General features: G+C 42.0%; 1 protein-coding gene across 1 annotated transcript in view; it reads left to right on the plus strand.

Annotated features, from left to right (window-relative positions):
• CDYL (chromodomain Y like) overlaps window positions 1-26,709 on the plus strand; it is a 104,061-nt gene that overhangs the window by 12,069 nt on the left and 65,283 nt on the right. Inside the window, exon 2 of the mRNA XM_082259385.1 lies at window positions 21,459-22,119. Coding sequence (XP_082115511.1) covers window positions 21,459-22,119 — 661 coding nt within the window. The remainder of the gene's footprint in view (window positions 1-21,458; window positions 22,120-26,709) is intronic.

Here is a 26,709-nt window from a genome sequence, read left to right on the forward strand (position 1 = left end):
GGCGGACAGATCGGACCCTTGACTGACATTTTTGACACTTTTGGGGTTACCAGTGACATTACTGCAGTAATCAGTGCTATACATATGCACTGTTACTGCAAAAATGACACTGGCAGGGAAGGGGTTAACTTTATTGGACAGGGAGGGGTTAAGTGTGTCCTAGGGGCGTGCTTTCTACTGTGTAGGGACATTCCTATTGGTGTAAAAGCAAAGATCAACCGTTCTACATAGTAGAACGGTCAGATCTTTACTTTTACACAGGGAGAACTGACAGGCAGCTTGTTTACACAAGCTGCTCTGTCTTTCTCCCTTCACAGGAGCGATCGCAGTGTGACTGGCGGACATCGAGTCCGCCGGTCACACGCACTGACTTGCCTGTGAACGAGCCGCGGCGGGCGCGCGCCTCGGCGGGCGCGCGCCCGCCCGCGATAGGCTCGCAAGTCAGTGACAGGCGAGTGACGTACCGATACGTCACTCTGCCTGGCCGGGGCTGACCGCCGCAGTATATAGTCGTGCGGCGGTCGGCAACCGGTTAAAGGGAGTTCTCCTAATCTCAGCTTGTTACCTGTATAAAAGACACCTGTCCACAGAAGCAATCATCTTTAAACCTCAGGAGAGACAGGCCACATTTTTGCTCACTGATACTGGGCTGTAAGCACCGGAAGCCCCCACTCCTACAGGCGTAACTTCTCTATCGGTACCTCCAAGGGGAATTAAGTGACTGTATTCTACGAATATAATTTTCATTCACTCAATCTGCTTGACCGGAACAAGGTGAATGAAGAGGATGTGATTTCAATAAGCCATCCAGCTGACCAGAGTGATAACATTGAGCGTTGCCTGCCTGATCCACAAAAGTTAAGGCAACATTTTCTGGTGAGTGGCCTCACTATTGGGAGTGTGAGCACATATTGGTGGTGGATTTGAAGGTGCTCCAATTCTATATCTACACTGGGATACCTGGGTTCTCTATTATTATACAAGTTCATGGACTCCTCTAATGTTGAAAATAATGGACTTTTCTTTTTATGGATTTTTTCCTTTTTTCTTTTTTACATGGACAGAATTATCCATATGCGCTTGTTTTTAAGTTTATTTTTATTTTTGAGCGCTACTGAATTATTTTAGTGTGTATTTGGGCATACCTGTGAGAGTTCACTTAATATAATCAATCATTCATATTTCAATCTCTCCACTATGGCCAAGACCAAAGAGCTGTCAAAGGATGTCAGGGACAAGATTGTAGACCTGCACAAGGCTGGAATGGGCTACAAGACAATAGCCAAGGAGCTTGATGAGAGGATGACAACAGTTTGTGCAATTATTCGCAAATGGAAGAAAAACAAAATAACTGTCAATCTCCCTCGGTCTGGGGCTCCATGCAAGATCTCACCTCGTGGAGTTTCAGTGATCATGAGAAATAGGAGGAATCAGCCCAGAACTACACGGGAGAATCTTGCCAATGATCTAAAGGCAGCTGGGACCATAGTCACCAAGAAAACAAGTGGTAACACACTACACCGTGAAGGACTAAAATCCTACAGCACCCGCATGGTCCCCCTTGCTCAAGAAAGTGCATGTACAGGCTCACCTGAGGTTTGCTAATGAACAACTGAATGATTCAGAGGAGAACTGGGTAAAAAGTGTTGTAGATGAGACCAAAATCGTGCTCTTTGGCATCAACTCCACTTGCCATGTTTGGAGAAGGAGGAATGCTGCCTATGATCCCAAGAACACCATCCCCACCGTCAAACATGGAGGTGGAAACCTTATGTTTTGGGGGTGTTTTTCTACTAAGGGGACAGGACAACCTCACCGCATCAAATGCAAGATGGACGGGGCCATGTACCATCAAATGTGAGAACCTCCTTCCTTCAGCCAGGGCATTGAAAATGGGTCGTAGATGAGTATTCCAGCATGACAATGACCCAAAACACACAGCCAAGGCAACAAAGGCTTGGCTCAAGAAGAAGCACGTTAAGGTTCTGGAATGGTCTAGCCAGTCTCCAGACCTCAATCCCATAGGAAATATGTGGAGGGAGCTGAAGGTTTGCGATACCAAATGTCAGCCTCAAACCTTAATGACTTGCGGAGGATCTGCAAAGAGGAGTGGGACAAAATCCCTCCTGAGATGTGTGCAAACCTGATGGCCAACTACAAAAAATGTCTGACCTCTGTGATTGCTAACAAACGTTTTGCCACCAAGTACTAAGTCATGTTTTGCGAAGGGATCAAATACTTATTTCACTCATTAAAATGCAAATCAATTTATATATAATATATATATATATCTATCAGTTTTTCTGGATATTTTTTGTTGTTCTGTCTCTTACTGTTAACATTTTTTCGACTGATTATTTCTTTGTCAGTGGGCAAACTTGCAAAATCAGCAGTGGATCAAATACTATTTTCTCTCACTATAAATGGATCACAATTTCGCCAGTCCCTGCTGAACTATCCAAATTTTGATCCATGTATGGCCAGCTTAAAGGGCTTACTTTGTATGGCAGGTTTAGGCTTCAGCCATTTAAAATGGGCTTCTTTATTTGTCATTACGTGTTCTTCTACAATGCACACACACACATACACACACTACTATCATCTGAGTTTTTCTGTTTGCTGGTCATCATATTTGTATACATGTGTGTTCTTTTCAGTTAGCTATTTTGAGCTTTACCCTTTATTAAAAAACAAAAACAAAAGTTTAATCTGTGAAATCCCTATAATGCCCCATTCACATATTTTGTTTGCATTGAAAAAAAGTCTTACTTTCTAAACTTGTTACTTTAACATGTGATTTCACTTATTGATGGTGTTTTAGATTCAGAAGATATCACTTTTAATTGAACAATTTAATTTGACATTTAACTATTGCAAGCCCCTATGTCTCATATATATATATATATATATATATATATATATATATATATATATATATATATATATATATATATATATATATATATATATATATATATATATATATATATATATATATATATATATATATATATATATATATATATATATATATAATTTTTTTTTTTTTTTTTGTCTTGAGTTATTTTCTAGCCAACTCCTAAAATGGCTCTTTCTGCTCTCCTCCTAAAAACTTGTTTTTGATGATGCTTTGATGCTTTTTTGAAGCTTTAGTGAAGCTCGGCAGATGTCATGTGTATTTGTTGATATCTCATAGCTGCGATACCTCCAAAACAAAGTGAAGCTAGAGCAGAATTAAAGCCTCTCAATAGCTGCAGATGCTTCAAGCAAGCTTTTCCATAGATATCTATGGAGGCTATAAAGCACCACTAAAACGATTTTTGAAGCAATGAAAAAGCAAGGTGTAAACAGGACTGTAAGCGAACCATTTTTTTTTTAGTGGCAGGTGCTTTGACTGGCATTTAGAGAGCTTAAAAAAAAGCCTATCCAAAGCCCTGTTTGAAGCCAGTGTAAACAAGCCCTAAAAGTGTAACTCTACTTTTGTGTGGAAAAGAAAATAGCAAATAGAAAAAAATTTATAGCATATACAATTGCAACACAAGTCATGTAAAATGTTATTTTGCCTTGTGTGATTGGCTTACTTATTTTTCTAAGAAGTCTGCACCAAGATAAAAATCAGTTTTTCGGCATCCCTGCCACTTTTTTTATACTTCTTAAGGGAAAGCAGGTCCATAGATATGCTGACCTGGCCACTTTCCTTATTAGAACCCTGCAAATGCAGCAGCTGAGTGATAATTATGCAATTGCCTCCATTCACATTCATTTTGCACATGGACACAGACAGACAAGCAACCAGCTATTCCTTCAGAATAAAAAAAATAGGAATCTGCAATAAAGTTTGTTAAAATCCTTGCAATGTACATAGATCACCCAGAGGGAAATGTTTTTTTTTCCTCAACAATGGTGGAGTTACTATTTAAGGCTAGACAGAGACTAGAAGTACATTCTGGAGCGTTATCTTTGTGAATTAACTTGTACATACAACCATCCATGTTATCGATTTTTGTAACGCAGCAGATCCATTCAATAATATCCATGTCACGTTCACAATTTTGTAGCAGCTACACAGTTGCCCTCAACGGTATGGTTTTCTAAGAAAAAAATGTATTGCGGTCATGGAAAGGTCTGCATTGTGTAGAGTGCTTGACTTTCGTTTAACGTTTGGAGCTAGTTTTAGAATTGATAGCTCCAGTAGCTACTCATGTTATCCAGTGTAGCTGCCGATGACCATGGCAATTTGTAGCTTCTTGAAGACGCCGAATTGCATAGGGACAGAACTTCCGGTCCAGGGCTCCTGTTTCAGTGACGTCAAATCCAGTTTGCCATGTCAGGTAATTGTAACGTACGCCGGCTTCCATTAATATACACAGAGCTAGTCATCTTGATACCAGAAAACAGGCACTTCTACACATAAGTGCATTTTATTATCTTTTATGGTGAATTGTTTTCAATAAATAGTCCACTATGGGAGATCTTTTGGTCTTTGTATGTTTTTGGGCTATGTGATAAGGAAGAAGCGTACCTTTCTAAACAATAGTGGATCCAATCTGGGGCACCTGATTGCTTGGAGAAAGGGATACATTGTCCTGGCATACAAAGAGGTCATACATATTTGGTGAGTGAGCATTCTACACAAACCTGAGGTGAAGAAGTTTTTCCTTTTTACTTTCTCACTTAAGTGGAGGACAAGAAGGTGTTCTGAGTTTATTACAGTTACGGTCTGTTGATTTGTTTGAAGGACACTGGGATTAAAGCCGTGAGGCTATATGGACGTTGTTTTGTACATGAAGTCTGGTGTATATTTTTATAAGCACTTGCACATATTTGATTTTGTCGAGTTCATATTTTATCTGTTCTAGAACTAGCGCCACTTTTTTTTTTTTTTGTATGGTAGTAGTGAGTGTGAGTGAGTTTTACAGTTAACAAGGGCATCACACATACACAGAAAGGTACATAAAAGGTTATATTTAGAAGCAGTTTTTTTCACAATTATTATAGCAATTTGTAGCTGCCTAGAGAAGTATTGTAGTCAGCTATAGTAACAAAACGTTTGCCAGTTTCAAATCACCTGAATAACAAATCTCTGCTACAAATTTGATATTGTGACATGGCTTTAACATTCTAAAATGTAGCAATTTTTTTTATCAAGTTCTAGGCTAATTTACAGTCCTGTGGTGCTTCATAAATTAGGAAGCACACATTCATGAATGAGCTTGCAATTTGCTATGGTTGTCAGTGTAAAGTTAATGACACCCCAAATGTGTGTTGCAAATGCAGTGTGTTTGCCCACACCTGATTGCATGGTACAAAAGTACCATGCAATGTAGTTGCCGTGTGTTTCCAAAAGTAGTGCATGCACAAATTTTTGGTGCGGTGCAATTTCAGGCCATTCAAAATGAATAGGGCTTAAATCGCACTGCACAGAACTGCACATGAACCGCAAAGGAACTGCACAGCGTTTCCAGTGTGCGAGGGCCATTTAGGTCTTTACTTTACGGTATGGTGGGGGGTTAGAGTCCTCATCAACACAGCTGACTTTAATTCTTCATGAGGCACTTAGTTTGTTACCGCTTTTCAATTGGAATCACTTGATAATCTAAAAATTGAACCCTGAATGAAAGCAAATAAGCTTAAATGGGATGATCCAGTCTATTTTTTACATTTAAAAATAAATTTAAAACATCTGGCATCACTTGACTTGCTTTACCTTATCTTGAAACTTATTGCATGAACTTATTAGCAATGGAAGAGTAGGGCATTGTCAGTAAATCATGCATTCTTTGTTCATTAAGGAACATGGAATTCAGAAACATTTGGGTTTTAATGCCTACAGATTTGGAGTTGGACACAAGCAAACAAAGTGATCTGCCTGGTATAATTCTGATTACTTTCAGCTTGCCTTTTTTTTTTACTAGTGTCCTATGTAGATGGAAGTCTTTTATTGAAAAAATGTTTACCATTTTACTAGCCATTTTTCCTTTTTTTTTTCCAAGATAAAAGTTTTGATTTGTTTGCTTGAGCTGGTGGTTTTTTTTTGTTTTGTTTTTTTACAGCTATCCAAATTGACTAACTTATCCTCAGCATTCGCTTTGGAGGCTATAGCTGTATCCTGCTGGACTGGACAGTTGCAGGACCTTCCCTTTTGACACTGGGATTTGCGTTGTGGTGCTTTCTAGATCTTTTATACAGTGTTAGTCATGACAAACTTTCCAGGTGCTGAGCTGTGGCACAGCCTGTGCTGTGATCCTCAATCTGATGTCTCACTTTGGGAAGAAGGCTGTGTGGCCCAAGCATTGGCAGCTACTGCGTTTTAAGAACAGCTGTGCCCCATTTATTATACCCTTTTTTATTAGTTTCCATGAAAAGGACTGTAACACTGAGGGACTGCATCACTAGGTGGAGTAGTGCCCTTGTGCAGCCATTTAGCATGAGGTTGCACCTTCCCACCACCACACACAGCACACATTAGTGAGTATCCAAGTTTTTACCTTGTATTTGAGCTAAGTTGCACCTGTTTGCGGTTCAATATGTCGGATCCCAAACACGAGGAACAGTCCCACTATATCCAGTCCCTCCAGCTTCCGATCCACTAACCATTCTGGAGTGGTCTGCAGTGTCTACTCTCAAGGGCCTGACACTGGCAGCCTATAACTTAGTCCCTTGCTCAAGTTCCTTCCTACCTCTGAGTCTTCCTTAGCTCTGGTGGGTGGCGCCCCCTCCTTGGTTTTAAATTGGGAGGTTTTAACTGCAGTTTTTGCATGATTTTTGGGCCAAATTGCAATTTTAATTGCTGACTGTGTCCGCAGAGAACATAATCATATCATATCCCAACACCTTCCCCTCTAGAATCATTATCTGACCTGCCTACACCTTAGTGGCCTGTATCTGAGAAGGGGTCTCAAAAATTCATGCTGGAGGCACCTGGGCTTAGAGAGACCATTCTAGCTTTTATTGATACTTTGCATGTCAACTTAAAGTAGCAGAACCTGTAGCTTTCACTACTCCTACCTTTTTAGGATCCCCTCTGACATCCTATAGGCAAACTGGGAAACTCCTGATAAACTCTTTACCTATCATTTCCTATCACCTATAATTTTGCAGTCTAATATTCATTTGATTAATCTTTTATTAAGAAGTAGGCTGATCCTACTGTTGATCCATCAGTGTCCTGTCATAATAAAGCACTGAGGATTCCTGTAGAAGGATGTGCCTGTTTTTAAGAATCCCATAGATGGAGGTTTGGAGATACTTTTCAGAACCTTTTCTTTGGTAGACCCGGCAGTGCAGCATGCCATGGTACAGACAAGAAATGGAACAAGTGGCGCAAGCTGTTAGCACTACATAAAAACGATAGTCCATATAATAGCACATCAAGGCTATGATAAAGTCTTAAGGTAAGAAAACGGGCGCCTCTGAGTTAAGACTGTAATTTAATATGGCAAACAAGTAATAAAAACTTACATCAAGGTAAGTATAAGCAAACAAGGTGGGTCCTTCCGGTGTCCATGTGGAGGCTGGGGCTTGGAGTCATCACTGTGGGTCTGTAATCATCTCCTCTTCCTGTCCAGCAGGAAGTGGGGGGTGTCACGGCAGTGAGATGGAGGCTTGGACAGCAGGGTGAAACCGCAGTGAGATGGAGGCTTGGGCCGCACGGTGGCCGTGATGCTCGTCCACATGCGTCTTCCGGCGTAATGACTGACGCGTTTCCGAGCATGCACACTGTGGTGGAAAACCAGTGTGCGCTCCTTTTTCAAAGTCTGACTTTGAGTTACCTTATTTTTTTTCATAAAATTTTATATTTTCTCAATCTAAACATTTGATGGTTTCTATTGTGCATAAAACTTGGGGTTTGAGATTTGCAAATCATTGATTTCTATTATGTATATCTTACACAGTGTACCAACTTTTTTGCAATTGGGGTTGTATTATCATAGGACTTTACAGTTCAGTCTCTGGACAAACTGATTTGCCTGTCACCAAGGACCAACTTGTCTTTGAAATAGTGGCTCTGAATTTAGGGAAATCCTTCCTGCCGATCTCTAGGGTGGTGTCCTGGACACCTTGTCAGTGCAGGGGGCTTGGATCCCGAGGGTCATCTGATCAAGACCCAGTCGAATAATGCTTAGTTTCAGCCTTGACAAATGGCAGGCAAACTTTTCAGTTGGCAGTGTCTGGATGCAGAGGCACAGGCCCTACACGCAGTGCTGTTCCAAGACCTGTCATAGGTGGAGGATGCCAGAGGAGGACCTTTTGGCCTCCGGGTTCAACAGCAAACAATAGTTTTGTATTCAAGTCCAGGTATTGTCTGGCAGAAGCAATGGATGCTCTAGTGGTTCTATGGGTTTGTCCCCTAAAACTCCCTCATCTGCTCCATAGAATCTAAATAGAAATTATTGACGTGATCCAACTCCAAAAAGCCTTTTTGGATGTGTACTCCAACCTGAGCAGACTCCTGACAGATGCTCCATGATCATGATTTCCAGATCTTCCAGACATCTGTTCCAAGGACTGTTTTTAACGCCCTGCTTCAGTCACTTTGCTTGGTGCAAGAAAAGAAGCTTTCACCCAGATAATTGATAGTGGGACAAATCCTGACCTTTTTTACAAATAGGACTGGATCTTTATTTAGGCCTTGCGATATTCCAAAGATCACTAGCCTCCAATTCTTAAGACTTTTTGTCTTGCGTGGCTCCCCCAATCACTCCCTATAATTTGAATTTCATTCTTCCAACACTCCAAAAACTGCTGTTTGTACGTATCAGGGATATTTATTTTCTACTCTTACTCTTAGGGTTTCGTGCTTTGTCACATCACCTCTGTGTGCCTCTGCACGGATGACTCTGTCCTTTTTTAAATAACCCTTTCTAGTCTTACACAAGGACAAGGTGGTGTTATGGCCTATAGTTTTTCATTCCTAATGGTTGTTTCAGCTTTTCATCTCAACTTTGATATTGCAACACAGTGTGTCCTTTTCTTTCTGTCCAGCCTCAGTACATCAGAAGGATGTTTTCCTTTCATTGTCTGAATGCACTTTGAGCTGTGTGTGTCTACCTCAGTCACTTCTTCTGTTAGACTAAAGCCTCGTACACACGCAACGATTATCGGCCGACCGATCGTCCGACTTTTGTCCAAGTTGTGTTTTGTTGGTTGGAATGTGCCTAGACTGCACACGAATTTTCTCGGCCAACAAAATTCTACTTCAGAAGTGATGTCATGTGTTGGTTTGTTTTCTTTGTGTTTTTTCTTCACTGAGCATGCCCAGACTTGCTCATCAGATTTTTCCCTGTCGAAATCTGTACTGACTGCACGAAAATCGGCCTTTGTGTTGACGGCCAACAAAAATTTTATAGTCTGCACACCAGATTTTTTTTCGGCCGAAAAGTCGGAGTTGGTTGTCGGAAGCATCATACTAACAAGCCGAAAATCGGCAGATCGGACGTTGGCTGAAAATACCCTGCCAATTTTCGACGCGTGTGTACGGGGCTTTACTCTTACTCTCATCCCTGGTAGTCCCCTCAAAGGGCAACTAGCTCATCATCATTAAAGCATATGGTCTTATATGGTCTTAAGGATCTGATTCCACTCTTTCTCATTAAAGCAAACAGTACTAGATCTGTGAGTTCTTCTAGGGCTTTTTGGCATCAGCGAGTTCCAAAAAAAGGATATGTTCCAGCTTTACTTTTCATCCAGAAGACTACAAAAGCCCGGTATGCCGCAGAGGAGGGTAGGTGGAGCATTAGGCTCCTAGGACTTGCTGCCAGTACTAGTATTGGCGGCCGTCAGTTTTACGTTTTTTTTTTTTTTGTTTTTTTTTTTAAGTGCGGCTGCCAGTCATTGGCCACCAGCCAGAATTAGCCAGGAGCCATTGGTACAGCCATGAGAAGAGAGCTGGGGACAAGGCTGAGCACACACCAGTGCCCCCAGTGCAAGCAGCTTGCCATGGGGGAACTCAGAAGGGGGGAGGAGCCAGGCGCACCAGCGGGGGGGAGGAGCCAGGCGCACCAGCGGGGGGGGGGGGGGGACACGAGAAATGGAGGATCTCTCTGCAAAACCATTGCACAGAGCAGGTAAGTATGACATATTTGTGGTGGGTGTGTGTGTGTGTGTGTTTGTTTTTTTTTAACCTTTAGAATCCCTTTAAGATAGTGGCAGTGTTTATTAAATAACATTGTTAATTTGCAAATTTATTTGAGTTGTTGCCTTGAAATTTGTTTTAGTGTAAATTTTTCTTGCATGATATAATCCAAAATTACATTTCATTCTTGAGCATAGAGATGTTCTCAGCATGATAATGCTCTAAACATGAATGCATTTGTGACCATTATTTGATTTCAAGAGCATACGTTTGAGTTAATATGTATTTAGAAAATCTCTTACCATGTCTTAATCCAGTTGAATTTCTGCAAAACAAACTGGGATATATTTATGCATTGTTTTCCAGAACTGGCTTTGTGTATGTAAAAGCTAGAACCTCTGTATTATTGACTAAGGGAATTAAGGAGGATTGGTGCACTACATCAATACTCTAATTTATAAAAAAAAAAAAGCTGAAGTAATTAGTAGTTATCCTGTGTTTGTATACTTATAATTGTCAGATTTTGACTATGTTTGAGAAGACCACCTTTTTTCCATTTGTCTATTCAATCATTTTTTGTGTGTTTAATGTTAAGCTAGTCCTAAATGGTTAGATTTTCGTTCATATGAAAATTCTGAAAAATTATATAATTTGTCAGAACCATCTTTCTTCCCATCATTGAGCCAACTAACTTCATTAAAGCCATTTAAAGTGGATGTAAACCTTTTTATGAACTTGGACCACATTTATCTGTAGTGTTTACTTCCCTCCAAATCCCTAAGTCCCCTGTCTTTCTGCTGCTTCGTTCCTCATTGATCAGCATAATAACCTCTGACAAGTTCTCCGATGCAGGAGATAAAAGCTTCTAGGAATTTGAGTTGGGGTGGGTGCAAAGAGATTAGCAGAGAGCTGGTCTATTCACAGCACAGCTCTGCATGTTTCTTGCTTCCCCTGTCTTTGTGGAGGGAGGGGTGTGTGCCTTTCCTCTAATCAGCTGTCACACAGTGTATGCAAACACTCCACACGCAGTGCTGGAATAGGAAAAAAAATGCTAACACAGTGTTCATTTTCTAAACAGTGTAGAAAGCTGAAGACCGCAGATATACAAATAAAACGTATGTAGGGAGATTTGTTTCATCTCTGTGCATCATCTAAGGCTGTTCACTGGGTATATGTGGGGATTTATATCCACTTTAATCTTTGTACAGACCTGCTATTTCAATGTATTCAACAGGTTTTCATTATGTGTACAATTTTTTTCTAATGAAAACTACATGCACAGTTGTAATTTTTTTATTTTGGTCTAGAAAAATTCTCCACATCTGTCAGGCCAAATTCATTCTAGATACCACGCACCTTTGTCTTGCACACAATTATATCTCATTTGATTGTGACAATTCTTTACAAATACAGAGTACAGCCTGTGGAAACATCAGTCAGTCTGGAACAATAACTCTCACTCTAGAAATAATTTGTTTATTTTGGTCATTATGTAGACAAAATGATTGTCATTTGGGATGGTCTACAATCATTGGTAGACCAGTTTGTCATATATTGTAATTTAGATTACAATAAATGATTCATCTTTCACTTCCATTTGTGATCCGGACAGTTTAGTATTATTATATTTGGAATTCTGTCATATGGAACAGAGCACATATGCCAAAAATTATGTAAAACCTACTGCAGGTAATTCTTTCTTACATTTCCACAGCTGCCACCACCCTAGATGGGCCAATATTCCAAAAAGTATATTCTGTCGAATTAAGACCCAATTGTACATGTCAGGGCTCGACAAACCCCGGGCGCCAGGTCGCATTGGCGACTAGAATTTCCGACCTGGCGCCTGGGGTGCAGTGCAGGAGGTGTTCTGTCCCTTTGCGCCCCCCCCCCCCCGTGAGTGCGCGGACTACCGCTCCATCCGATAATTGAGGCTGTGGCTTTTCGGCCTTCTTGAGTGAGATGCTTCCAATGGGGAACTGGCGCCCTCTTGTGGTGGCCGGCAGTATGACAAGCAGTCACTAACAAGACTGTTTTCTCTGCCTGTTCTCAATACCCGCCCATCTCCTTTCCAAGAGGAGAAGAGATGGAAGTTTCTGCAGGCTTCATCTGGTGCCCTTTGCTTAAGAGGCGGACGCCTCTGATGTGCTGGTGGCCCATCAGTATCGTCTGATGTATGCCTTTCCTCCGATTCAGTTGTTATCCAGGTTCCTTCGCAGGTTGGCCTTGGAACCGAACTTGGTGATTCTGGTGGCACCGGACTGGCCACGCCAGTCCTGGTACGCGGACATTGTTCACCTAGCAGTCGCGCCTCCTAGGCGGCTGCCAATACGAGAAGATCTACTGTCTCAGGGACCGATCTTCCATCCTGCTTTACAGTCGCAGGCTTTAACGGCCTGGCTGTTGAAAGCCAGGTCCTGAGAGACAGGGGTCTCTCCCCAGAGGTCATTCCTATCTTGATCAAGACTAGAAAAGCCTCGTCTGGTAAAATTTATTACCGTACCTGGAAAGCTTATTTTGCCTGGTGTGAGTCCAGGGGGTTTTCTCCTCGCTATACTCTGTGTCGAGAGTGTTGGCTTTCCTCCAGTCTGGTGTGGACCAGCGCCTGGCACTGGCCACGATAAAGGGCCAGGTATCTGCACTGGCTGTTCTTTTTTTTCAACGCCCTGTGGCGTCTCATTGCTTAATTCGCACCTTTATTCAAGGTGTGCGACATTTGGCCCCTCCCCGGAGGGAGCCTTTACCTCCATGGGACTTGAACTTGGTTTTGTCCGTGTTGCAGCGTTCTCCCTTTGAAAACATCCGGGAGCTATCGTTGTCTCTGCTGTCCAAGAAGGTTGCCTTTTTAGTGGCGATCACTTCGGCTCGCAGGGTGTCGGAGTTGGCGGCGTTGTCTTGCCGCTCCCCTTACCTGGTGGTTCATAAAGATAAGGTGGTCTTGCGACCTAACTCGTCATTTATCCCTAAGGTGGTGTCTGACTTTCACCTTTAATGAGCACATTGTTTTGCCTTAAGCCTAAGCATCCTAAGGAGGTTGCCTTGCATTTCATGGATGTTGTCCGGGCGATCAAGGTTTACCTGTCGTCCACTGAATCCTTTCGGAAATCGGATTACCTCTTTGTCCTTCCTGAGGGACCTTGGAAGGGCAAGGCTGCGTCTGCGGCGACCATTGCCAAATGGATCAGACAGACGATTGTCCAGGCCTATGCTTTGAAGGAACGGGTTCCACCCTTCCCTGTTAAGGCGCACTCTACCAGATCGATGAGTACGTCCTGGGCCTACCGGCATCAGGCTTCTGTGGCCCAGGTGTGCAAGGCTGCGACTTGATCATCAGTGCACACCTTTTCCAAACTCTATAAGATTGATGTTCTGGCATCTGCTGATGCCTCCTTTGGCCGCAAAGTTCTCTGTGCGGCAGTGCCATAGGGGACCCTTGTTTTTTTGTGGGTCCCTGGCTGTTGGGGTTGTTTATCCCCTGGGTTTTTTGCTTTCCTGGGTTGTTGCTCATGATGAGCCCTTTTCTGTTGCCCAGAAGGTTCTCTTACTGTGCGTGTAAGGTTCCTTTCTCTGATGTGGGTACTGCGTTGCCTTTTATATGGTTGCGTCTCCCACCCCTCATGTCTACACTGCTTTGGGACATCCCATTGGTGAAGACTATATGAGGGGCGGTGACTGTCGGGAGGACATAAGAGAAAACTGAATTTTTGTAAAATCTTACAGTAAAATTCCTTTCTCTGAGTCCTCCGACAGTCGCCGCCCCCGCCCATCTTTTGGGGTTTTCTTGTACACTTACTGCTATACTACCAAACTGAGTTGGCTACTGCCGGGGGGGTATTGACCAGTGGGACAGCCCCCATGGGTGTGTCTATGTTAAATGCTTTTGTTTTTAACAAGTCTTATGCCTAGCTACTCCTGTGGAGAGAAGTCAATACCCATTGGTGAAGACTATATGAGGGGCGGCGACTCTCGGAGGACTCGGAGAAAGGAATTTTACGGTAAGATTTTACAAAAATTCCGTTTTTTTTTTTTGCTAGAAAATTACTTGGAGCCCACAAACATTATATATCATTTATATAATTTTTTTCAGCAGAGACCCTATAGAATAAAATGGTGTGTTTCAGTTTTTTTATGTCACGGTATTCGCGCAGTGGTTTTTCAAACGCAAAAAAAAAAAAAAACGAAACAATAAAGTTAGTCCAATTTTTTTGTATATTGTGGAAGATGTTACTCCAAGTAAATAGATACCTAATATGTCACGCTTTAAAATTTAGTCTGCCGGCCGTGGAATGGTGGCAAACTACGGTGCCTAAAATTCTCCGTAGATGACGTTTTAAACGCCTTTACAGGTTACCAGTTTAGCGTGGCACAGGAGGTTTGATGTTATTATTGCTCTCGCTCTGAGGTCACTGTTTACATATGCGTGCGGGAGTATGTGTTCGATTTTACGTGTAAGCATGGTGGGACGGGGCACTTGAAAACTTAAAGTTTTTTTGTACAAACTTTAGCTATCACAAGGGATGAACAACAGCCCTTGTGATATCATGGGCTGTGACAGGTCCTCTTTATGGAGAGATTTGGGGTCTATTAGACCCCAAATCTCTCCTCTGGCCCCCCCCATGCAGCCAATCAGACCAAGATCAGTCCGATCGGCTGCTTCTCCGGCTGTTGATGGCCAGGTAAATAAAGAGGCAGAACCGAAAGTGATGAATACTCGTCGCTCCAGGGTTACAGAAAGAGGGGAACAACTACAGTTCCTCTCTCTCTACCCCAGGCAGCCATCGCCGCCAGCGGCATCACTCCCGGCCTCTGCAATGGGACGGGAAAGGCGGCGGGAGGGGGGTGGGACCACCTTCCGTCTCCAGCATAAGTGATCGAGTGGCTAATTGTATACTCGGATCACTTCTGCCTGAAAGGAGATCGCTGGCTGCAAGCAATGATACCAGGATGATGCCTGTAGGTGGAGCCCAGCCCTCTCCGCAGTACACTTTCCCGGGATGGAAAACTGGCAGGTGGATTACCTCAGTTGGCAGGCATTGGAGGTGTTTCATCAGTTGTGTCTCCGGTGGGGCATCCCCGAGGTGGATCTTTTGGCATTCCGGCTCAAAAGAAAGGTGCAGAGGTTTGGGGCTCGGTCACAGGATCCTCTGGCAGACCCAACAGACGTGCTGGTGGTGCTGTGTGGTCAGTATCGTCTGATTTACGCCTTCCCTCTTAAGCTTCTGCCAAGACCTCTATGCAGGATTGTGGCAGAAGGGATTTAGGTCATCTTAGTAGCCCTGGACTGGCCTCGCCGGGCTTGGTACGCCGATCTGGGGCAGCTGGTCGCCAACGCTCCTTGGAAGCTTCCTCCTCAGGGTAGAACTGCTGTCCCAAGGACCAATCTTCCATCCTCTTTACAGTCACTGGCTTTGACGGCTTGGCTGTTGAACACCAGGTGCTGATAGAGGTTTGTCTGAGTCAGTGATTCCAACACTGTTAAGTTAGGAAGGTCTGCCATTGTACGTGGAAGACGTACATTGTGTGGTGTGAATCTCCTGGGGTTCATCCTCGCTCTTTTTTGGTGGCTCATATCTTGACCTTCCTTCAACGAGAGGTTGAGCAGAAACTGGCCTTGAGTACTATCAAGGGTTAGGTGTCGGCCTTAGCGGTTTTCTTTCAACAGCCCTTGGCCACATACTTCCTGGTACGGATTTTTCTTCAGGGAGTTAGGCACTTGACACCTCCAGTGCGGTCTTGAAACCTCAATTTGGTGCTCTGTCTTCCAGAAGCCTCCTTTTGAGAATCTTCGGGAGATTCCCCTGTTTGCGCTGTCCCAGAAGGTGGCCTTTTTGGTGGCTATCACCTCTGCCCACAGGGTGTCGGAATTGGCAGCGTTATCCTGTCGTTCACCTTACTTAGTGGTGGTTTACAAAGATAAGGTGGTTCTTCGCCTCTGTTCATCGTTCCTTCCTCAGGTTGTCTCTGATTTTCATTTGAATGAAGACATTGTTTTGCCTTCCCTGTGTCCCAGACCAAAACATTCAAAGGAAATTGCATTTCATGCCTTGGATGTGGTCCGGGCAATTAGGGTGTACCTGGCAGCTACAGAGTCCTTTAGGAAGTCAGACTCACTATTTTTTGCTCACGTATGGGCCTTGGAAAGGGTTGTCCACTTCCTCTGAGATCATTTTCAGATGGATCAGACAGCCGGTGGTTCAGGTCTATTCCATTAAGGGTCAGGTTCCCCCTTTTCCTGTCAAGGCGCATTCTACTCAGGCGCTCGGTGCCTTCTGAGTCTTCTGTCATCGGGCTTCAGCGACGCAGGTTTGCAAGGCGGCCACCTGGTCGTCGGAGCACATTTTAACAAAGTTTTGTAAAGTTAATGTGTTGGCATCTGCGGATTCTTCTTTTGGCCACAAGATTTTTCAGCCTGCTGTTTAGAGGACCTGGTACTCACCTGAAAAAAACAATACACCCCTTGTTTTTTTTCAGGTGAGTTCCAGTTGTTTTGGTTGAGCTCCTGTTTACCTGGTTAGCTGTAGTTAGCCTTGGGAGATTGTTTTCGCTGTTCCCACCCCTCATGTTTAACACTGCTTTGGGACGTCTCAATGGTTAAGAAGATTAGGAGCTGTGTCTGTCAATGAATGAATGAAAGGGAAAATGGGATTTTTGACTTACCGTAAAATCTATTACTCTGATGTTCATTGACGGACACAGCTCCTGATCTTCTTACCTATTGGGTTATACTGCCTCCCACAGGAGTAGAACACTAGGCAGAAAAAAAATCTGGCTATGCCTATGGGCAGTCCCAGGGAGTATACCCCCTCTCTCTGCTACTCAGTTTAGTTACAAGCAGTGTCAGAAGAATTAAAACTCCACAGAGGAGTGGGTTCTGTGTCCGCCAATGACCATCAGAGTCAAAAATCCCATTTTTGCACACCCAGACTGCACAGTTTATGGCCCTTGCTTCACCACAGAGGCAGGTACAAGACCACTTTTTGCCAGGAAGGCCATTCCTGCTCTCCACCGGCATGGACAGTGATAATGTCTTTGTTTTGCTGGATCAAGATGTCAGCAGCAGGGTCTTTATGACCACAGCTATGTGCTCCAGCAACTATGGCTGGGATCGGTATTATTACCTTAGGCATACTGGGCAAAGGAGATGACGGCAGGGAACGATGCAGAACAGGACACAATTCTGAAGTTGCGGGTGCCGTCCTGTACCTGTGACATGACAATTCAATCACTTATCTACCCCACCCCCTTTCTCAGGGGTCTCAAGTGAGAAGACATTACTCCTAAGTAACCCAGAGTCTATGCAATGTACCAGGAAAAATTCCAGCTTTTGCCAGGCCAGAGTCAACCAGCATCGTTGTCTGCAATGGGGCGTGCATTTACAGCACAACCCCTCTGGTGTGCTTGCTTGCTAGAGCACATACTGAATAGACCAGGCATGGGAAGCCGAGGAGGAGGAGGAAGGAAAACTTTCTATCTTAATTATACAGTACAGGATACAGGCAACATATTAGTACACCATGGGTTAGAGCAGTGTTTTTCAACCCTCTTTTCAGTCAATGCACCCTCCAAAATGTATGAAGTCTTGAGGCACCCTTTAAAATCATGTAACATCTTGAGGCACCCCATTCTAAAATGTAAAAACTATTCTAATAGTTTTACATAATGCAGCAACATTCACATACGTAGGACACCCAACGCTATATTTCTCTTCTCCCTAACTTTGTCTCCATCACTCAACTAATGTGACCCCAAAGCTCACTAGAGAGAGAGGCAAGGCAAGGTCAAACAATGATGCTATGTAGGCAACTAACATCCTCCTTAGGAACTGGTGATGCCATTGGTCGTTAGCAAGTCGGCAGGTAGAAGGTTGTAATGGTGCGCAATGAAAACCTGTGGCTTTGTGTAACTTTAATCACTTGCCGACCAGTCATGTTGACTGTACTTCGGCAAAGTGGCTCGTTATCGTCTGGCGACGTAGACCTACGTCACCAGACATTCCCCTCTCTTGGCGGCGCGCGAGCGGCGCCGGGGCCTCGCTCCCGTTGTATTCAGTTACAGCAGGAGTCGGGCCAGGGGAGGAGCGGCGGTGATCACCTCCGCTCTTCCCCGATCATCGGGGATCTAGTGTGGAAATCCGCCCGCTTGTGTAAACAAAGCGCCCCCAAAAGTGTCAAAAATGTCAGTCAAGGGTCCGATCTGTCCACCGCAATGTCGCAGTCCCGCAAAAGAAAAAAATCGCAGATCGCCGCCATTACTCGTTAAAAAAAAAAAAAAAAAAACACCAACAATGACAGAAATCTTTCCCGTAGTTAGTAAACGCAATAACTTTTGCGCAAACCAATCAAAATACGCTTATTGCGTTTTTTTTTTTTTTTTTACCAAAAGTATGTAGCAGAAAACAAATTGGCCTAAAATGATAAATTTTGATTTTTACATTTGGGGGGGGGGATTTCATATGAAAAAAATGTGAAAAATATTGTTATTTTTTCAAAATTGTCGCTCTTTTTTTGTTTATAGCGCAAAAAGTAAAAATCGCACAGGTGATCAAATACCACCAAAAGAAAGCTCTATTTGTGGGGAAAAAAAGGACATAAATTTAATTTGGGTACAGCATCGCACGACCGCTCAATTGTCCGTTAAAGTAACGCAGTGCCGAATCGCAAAATATGGCCTGGTCAGGAATGGGGTAAAACCTTCCAGTCATAAAGCGGTTAAAAATTAGAATTTTTTTTTGTCAAAGACATGTAGCTAAATACATTTTGACCTAAATATATGACAAAAATTAAATATATTGGATATTTTATAACTGTCAAAGTAGAAAAATATTATTTTTTCAAAATTGTCGCTTTTTTTAATTAATATCGCAAAAAATGAAAATCGCACAGGTGATCAAATACCACCAAAAGAAAGCTCTGTTTGTAGGGAAAAAAAGGACGTAAATTTTGTTTGGGTACGGTGTTGCATGACCGTGCAATTGTCAGTTAAAGTTACACAGTGCCGAATCGCAAAAAGTGGCCTGGACGTAAGACCGCAAAATCCTCCGGTGGTAAAGTGGTTAAGGCAGGCTTCATCCATATAATTTTTGGGCAATTTTTAGACCTTTTGCCAAGGCACCCCTAAAAAAACCTCAAGGCCATTTAAGGGTTCCAGGGCACCCTGGTTAAAAAAGGCTGGGTTAAAGGTATGTACCGTCAGGTGTTTGGACACTCTTTCAAAGGGTTTGGTGCCTTTTTTGCACATAATGTGTGGCAGTGTACATGGGCCCTTAAGCAATAAGGGTCATTGGTGGTATAAGTATGTGGAGCTCTTTGATAGTAAAAACAAAAAGGTAATTATTCCAGCCAGTTTAAATGTTGGTTTAACTTGCTATAATCTATGTAAAACAAAAAAAAATCAATGTAATTCTGATTAACTGCTATTCCCAACACAGTTCTTGTGTAGAGCAGTATGTCTCAAACAAAAATTATTCAAAGGTTACATTTAATTCCACTTTCGCAGACAAATTGGGATAACTTCCACTTTATATTTTGTTGCATGTTCTCCTTTGCATAGGGTAACTTACAAAAAAAAAAAAAAAAAAGATGATTTGCAGCTTACCTGTTTTGAGTGTTCTTCTGCGGAATCTTCAACACTGTGAAATCCAACTAGTTTTCTTTGTTAATGAGGGAGCTGGGCAGCTGTGTTTGCCTAGTTATCACTAGGCACTAACTCGATTTGCGCATTATCTGTCCTAACAAGGGGTTAAAGGTTTAGATGCTAGACTTGAAATTGCATTATAATGAGAGGAGACTGTACTTGGGTCATACTCACTCTGAAACATCTAAAGGTAAGAAAAAAACATGGGTATGCTGTGTGAATAGGAACACACAAACCTATAGTGGGATTTACTGCAAAAGTGGAAATACTTTAAACAACCTGGCTGGTTTTCAAAATTTCCATTAGGCCCTCAATATTCTGTGGGCAAATATGTTTCAGATGGAAAAATTAACACTACTGCTATTTTTCCCAAGAGCGAGCATACAACGATCAGTACAAGAGCATGTCATACAACCTCAATTAGGTGATGAGCATTCTAGGTTGAAAGCCTAGAATAGTCTGTCAAATAGAAACATCTGTTTTATTGGGGTGCCATAAGGAATCTGCCTTGAAATATGAAGATCTTGGAGCTTGCATTTCTAAAAGAATGACTTTTTTTTAGCACCTTTATACCCATTACAATGTAAACATCCCTTGTAATAAAAAAAATAAGGATCACAGTTCCTCCTTTTATGGAGAGGTCAAAAAGACCCCAAATCTCTCCTTTTACCTTTTTTTTAAAGCAAAAGTTTAATCTTTTGCTTAAAAAAAAAAGAGTTTTCTTCCAGCCTGGACCGGAAGTGATGTCATGCCATCCCTCCTGTCCTAGGGCCTTAGAGGTGATCTAAGGCGATCTGCTCGTACTTGCAAATCAAACCGGCAAGCGTAAGGATTGATCCAACGGTGCAGCCAGGTAGTCCTAGAGGTAATACCTCTAGTACTACCTGGCCGCACCATCGGATCAATCCCCAGGCTTGCCGGTGTGAACTGTAGGGAGGGGCTTCTGAAAGCATCCCAGCAGCTCATGAGCTGTTATGAACACTTTCATGAGAAAGCCAGCCACCGGCTAAAGAAAGATATTGGGGTTATGGGCTCTTTCACACGGTCCGCCTCCGTAGGTGGATCCGTGCTGCTCAGCGGGGATCGATCCGCCGATCCCCGCTGAGCCAACGGATGACAGCTCCATCTCCGCTTGCAGTGCGGAGAGGGAGGTGTCACAGCTCCCGCTGCTCTCTATGGGGGATCGGATGAGAGTGGACCGTCTGTCCGATCTGATTTGATCCCTGAACGGATGGAAAAATAGGGTTTCCATCCGTCCAGTTTCACGGACACGATTGGATACGGATGGCAGCGGGTGTCAGCGGAGGTGTCTCCGCTGACATCCGCTGCCATATAGAGCTGCATGGAGGATCCGATCAGATCCGCCTAAAAAACTGACAGGTGGATCTGATCGGATCGCCCCCGTGTAAAAGAGCCCTATGGCTGATAACTTCAGCCATAACCCCGGGAACCACTTCAAAGCCTCAACGTGTATATATACATATTGCGGTCTTGAAGTGGTTAATGTTTTCAATTTACCAGGAAGAAAACATATGTTCAAAATCCTTTGCACTCAAAGGGATAAGATTTTACTAACTTGTATTGAATACTACTTTAAAAAAAATGTGCAGTGCTTTTTGGGTATTAGTATTAAAATACTAACCTGTAGTGTTTGCAGCAGCCTCAACCCCATATTAAAAGCACTTTGTAACATAATTATATGCATTTTTAAAATGAGGTCCTGATATATTTATCTTTTCTTTTTTACCAGGTTGAAAGAATTGTTGACAAAAGAAAAAATAAAAAGGGTAAAACTGAATATCTAGTGCACTGGAAAGGATATGATAGTGGTGATGACACCTGGGAACCAGAACAACATTTAGTGAACTGTGAACAATATATCCATGAATTTAACAGGAGGCACAATGAAAAGATAAAAGACAGTAGCACAATTTCAAAAGCAAACAGGACATCTCCAAACAATGCCAGAAAACAAATCTCTAGATCAACGAATAGCTCTGTTGCAAGAACTTCTCCAAAATCAATAACTCTTAGTAAGGACAGTGATTCAAGAAACAGCCCACTTTCGACTAGTCCAAAATTAAGGAAAAGTCCTTCTCAAGTAATTCCTGTCAGGAAAAATATGGACCTCTCTCGGTCGTCTATTAAAATACTTGTACCTAAAAGTCCAATGAAGAACAGAAACTCAGTAGATGGATTTGAGAATGAGTCGGGAGAAAAGCTAAATCACATTGAGCAAGAACAGGATTCTGTTGCACCTGAAGTAACTGCTGAAAAACCAGTTGGTGCTTTACTAGGACCTGGTGCAGAAAGGGCTCGAATGGGAAGCCGACCAAGGCCACCATCGCTAGTGCCACAAATTCTGCCATTGACGCTTACAGCACCATCTGCTTTAGCAGTAAATGGAAAAGGCAAGTTTTTTTTTTTTTACTCGTGTCTCTAACTTATGCTTTTATTTTAACTTGTTTTTATGTTTAGCATTTTTTAAATACTATTTTTATATAAAATGTTTATTTTACATAATAACATTTAATACTGGATATCCTCAGCAGTAGCAGAGCATCAACATGTACAGAGCCTTACAGAGCATGTGTATAGAAAAAAAATGGGTGGCTCATTTACCAGTGTGTGTAAATTGCAATTGAACTCTATAAACCCTTAGGCCTCATGCACACAAGACGTTTTGCAAACTCTCCTAGAAGCCCTTCCTCCTGACAGCAACGTTTTGGCAGAAAAAAAGCCTGACGATTGTAGCTTTTACAAGCTTTTAGGCGTGTGTACAGGCATCAGCTTGGGCGTTAATTCATTTATTTTGCCATAATAATAATTTATTCTGCCCATTGAAATTAATGCTCAAATGCCTAACGCGCTCTCATTTAGACGTGTTTAGCAGCATTTAGATGCGTCTTTTTTCTGCCACAACTCCTGGGTGCACTGGCAGTGTTTTTTTTTTTCCTGCCTCTAAAAGCCCCTGCCACTAAAACCTGCTAAAGGCGTGTGTGTGTGTGTGTGTGTGTGTGTGTGTGTGTGTGTGTGCGCCGACACAGGCTAACATCCAGGGAAGTTTGGAGGCAGGAAAAAAAAAATGCCTGACGCCCCTAGAGGCAGCTACAAAAATGTCCAGTGTGCATAAGACCTTAGGATTAGCATAGTAAATATGGTAAGCAGGCAGTAGAGCTTTACCTGCTGGCTGCATATTTGAACTTTGAATTTGAATGGTTGCATTTGATATTTTAAAATTCAATACTTATATTCACTCCACTAAAAAATGGTATTCTCTAAAGTCATCCATTATTAAAATGCATATTTAAAGCAATATACATTCCATTTAAGTGTATTTAATCCAGATGTAGATTGCAGACAAATGTCACAAAAGGGTAAAATGTATTTGGGATGATTTGCATTCTTTGGTTTGTTGCTTTGAATACTGGACCTTATTGCTTTTGTACAATTGAATGATGTGTGAGCGAGAACATTTTATGGATACTTGGGTAAGCGTAACACTTTTTTTTTTTTTTTAACTTGCTTGGTATTTTAGGAGTTAATGGGTATTGGATGGATATCTTTTTTTTTTTTTTTTTTTTTGTAAAGCACTACGTTTCCTTATCTATCTATCAGCCACATTAACATGCCACTCAAAATGAATGGCACTACAAATAGAGCATGTGCGTTGTCATGCATTTTGGCAACACAAGGTAATGCACACATTGCCAAAACACTTATGTCTGAATGGACCCTAAACTATTAAACCGTTTTGCTGAATAACCTGTACTAGAAAGTGCCTTTTGTAACCTTTTGTTAGCCAGATACCCCCTGTGCTGCTCTGACTTTGTGTAAAGCTGTTACTAGCCCTCTTCCTGTCAAAGTTGCATGCCGTGATTTCCTGACTATTGAGGTGAAGGAAGATCTCTTGTCTTACCTGCTCTTAGGCAAAATAAATGCCTGACAGTGTGTTTTCATTTGTGCACCTACATTTGGAGAACACTTTCTGTTTTTGCTACATTTTTCCATTGACCTATTATAGTTTAAACAAAATATAAAAAAACTATTCTTTGTACTTAAAAATCCTACAAAGCTTCTCCCTGCTTTTTTGCTTTTTAATGTTCAGAAGGGGCTGGGGAGTAACATTTTTAACATACTCAAAGGGATTGTAAAGGCAGAAGGTTTTTTTTCATCCTAATGCATTTTATGCATTAAGATAAAAAACCTGTGTGCAGCAGCCCCCCTAATACTTACCTGAGCCCATCAGCCAACGATGTTGCTGGGGTGTCTCAGCTGCCCAGAACTTCCCTCCTCCTTGGCTAGAACTGCAGGGTGGCATGATTGGCTGACTGATTTTGTTTGACAGCAGCGGGAGCCAATCAGGAGAGAGAGAGAGGGGGCCTGGGTTGCTGCTCCGTGTCTTAACCAACTGCACAGAGCAGGTAAGTATAACATGTTTGTTTTTTTGTTTTTGACTTTACACTTACTTTTAGAGCCCATTCACACTAGCACGACTTGTGAGGCCACTTGTGTAGCCCCAGGTCGCTTGACATAACAAAAGCAATGTTAATCAATCAGTGCCGTCTTAATTGGGCACTACTGAAGTCGCTCCGACTTCAGAAAAGGGTCCTGTACTACTTTGAGGCGACCTCTGATCCGACTGTCCCATATACTTCAATGGGAGTCGCCTCCTTATCTTAATTGAAGCGACTTGTTATCAGACTTTCCAGGAAGAAGAGATTAGCCAGGCATTCCCCACAGACAGTCGCCTGTCTCTTCAAAGTAGTGCACAAGTCTCTTCCAAGTCTCTTCAAGTCACGGGGCGACTTCCTGGTCGTGGTAGTGTGAACCGTCTCTTGGAGTCGGTTCACACTAGCGCGACTTGTCAGGTGACTTGTCAGCCTGACAAGTCGCGCTCCCTCGCGGTCCATTGACTGCTAAAGGACCCATTCTAATAGGAGCGACACAAGTCGCTCCGACTTAGAAAAAGGGTCCTGTACTACTCCGGTGCGACCTCGGAGGGACTAGCATAGACTTCCATTATGTGAAGCCCCTGCAAGTCGCTCCGAAGTTGTGGTGCATGGTAATGCACAAGTCGCCCCTGAAGTAGTAAGGAGTCGTGTCGCCTCAGTGTGAACCGGCTCTTACTTTCTCTGTGCTGTTTGGCAGACATCCTCCATTATCATTTATAAACTAGATCTGAACACTGTCTGACTCAAGGGTTTAGGAGTTCAAATGACAATTACTCAGTCATGCAACACTGTACCCATATGAGATTTTTATCGTTTTTTTCACACAAATATCGTTTTATTTTGGTGGTGTTTAATCAACACTGGGTTTTTTATTTTTGCACTATAACCGAAAAAAGGCCGAACGTTTTGAAAAAAGTGTCTATTAGTTTTTGTTATAACATTTTGCAAATAAGTAACTTTGACCTAAATTTACACTGCTACATTTCTTTGGTAAAAATAACCCAAATCAGTGCATATTTAGTCTGTGTGAAAGTTATAGTCTACAAGCTATGGTGCCAATCATTTATCACACCTGATGTCGGCCTATCTAATTTCTTAACCTCCCTGGCGGTATGATTATGTCAGGAATTACATACCAAAAGCGGTACAATTGTTTTCATGGAAATTTGGCGTTATGTATTATAGGCCTACAATTCTTAGTAATTACTGACTTAAACCTGACCAAAACAAGACTCTAGTAGACATCCCAGATGTGATAAATTTGAAACACAAACACGTGAATTATAATCGAATCAATAATATTATTTTAATATATAATATATATAATAAAATTATATTATTGATTAGATTATAATTCATGCATTATATATTATATATAGATATATGTGTGATATATATATATATATATATAACGCATGAATTATAATTGAATCAATAATATAATTTTATATATCTATATATATATCAGTGTGTGTGTGTGTGTGTGTGTGTGTGTGTGTGTATATATATATATATATATATATATATATATATATATATATATATATATATATATATATATATAATGTGTTTTGTGCAACTTTTTTTTTTTTTTTAATTTCCCTCCCTAGTTCCGCTCCCATGCAGCATTGCTGCTGCAGGGAATGGAACTAGGAAGTGATCACACCGACGGAGGGACGGAGGAGCGGCGGGACTCTCGGCTGGCGGTCGCAGCAATGAGAGATCATCGCTGGATCACCAGGATAAGGTAAGAGAACACCGCTGCGCTCTCTGCAATCCACCCCGAGCATGACTCGGGGTTACCGATCCTGATATGAAAAATCAACCCCGAGTCACGCTCGGGATTACCGCCAAGGAGGTTAAGGCCCTAACATGCAAAGACCGTACAAATCTCCCCAAAATTTACACCTTTTTGGAAAGTAGACCAGGATGTTTAGTAAGAGGCATGGTGAATTTTTTTGAAGTTGTAATTTTATTTCCCACAATTTTTTGTTACAAAAATCAGTATTTTTTTTATAGAAAATTACTTAGAACCCCCCAAATATATTTTTTAGCAGAGGCCCTGGAGAATAAAATGGTGGGTTTTGAAAATGTTTGTCACACGATATTTGTGCAGCAGTTTTTCAAATGCAGTTTTACACATTAGGGCAATGTTTTGATTAATCGGATAAAAACCTCAAGAAAAAAAAAAAGTTGGTGTATAATTTAGTTAATATTCTTGAATATCTATATGCAGAGGTAAATATAAATATCTAGCTATATAGATGGATATTAAATCCACTCGGAGACAGATATATGTATTATTAGAGGTTTATATGTGGTACATATCAGACTCCGAGATCAATATTTTTAAAAGACCTAAAACACTAGACACATAAGGAGGCCCATACCCCTAATATGTCGTACAAAAATAGTAAAGAAAAAGGTAGGGCTTTGCGGGCCAATTTGGAGGAGAAGGATCACAACAACATAAGTAAAACTAAAAAAGTAATTTTATTATACATATTTAAAATACATGAGTGTAGTTGCCCATATCAAACATAATTA

This window comes from Pelophylax lessonae (assembly GCF_965119305.1).
Source record: "Pelophylax lessonae genome assembly, chromosome: 5".
Taxonomy (NCBI): Eukaryota; Metazoa; Chordata; class Amphibia; order Anura; family Ranidae; genus Pelophylax; species Pelophylax lessonae.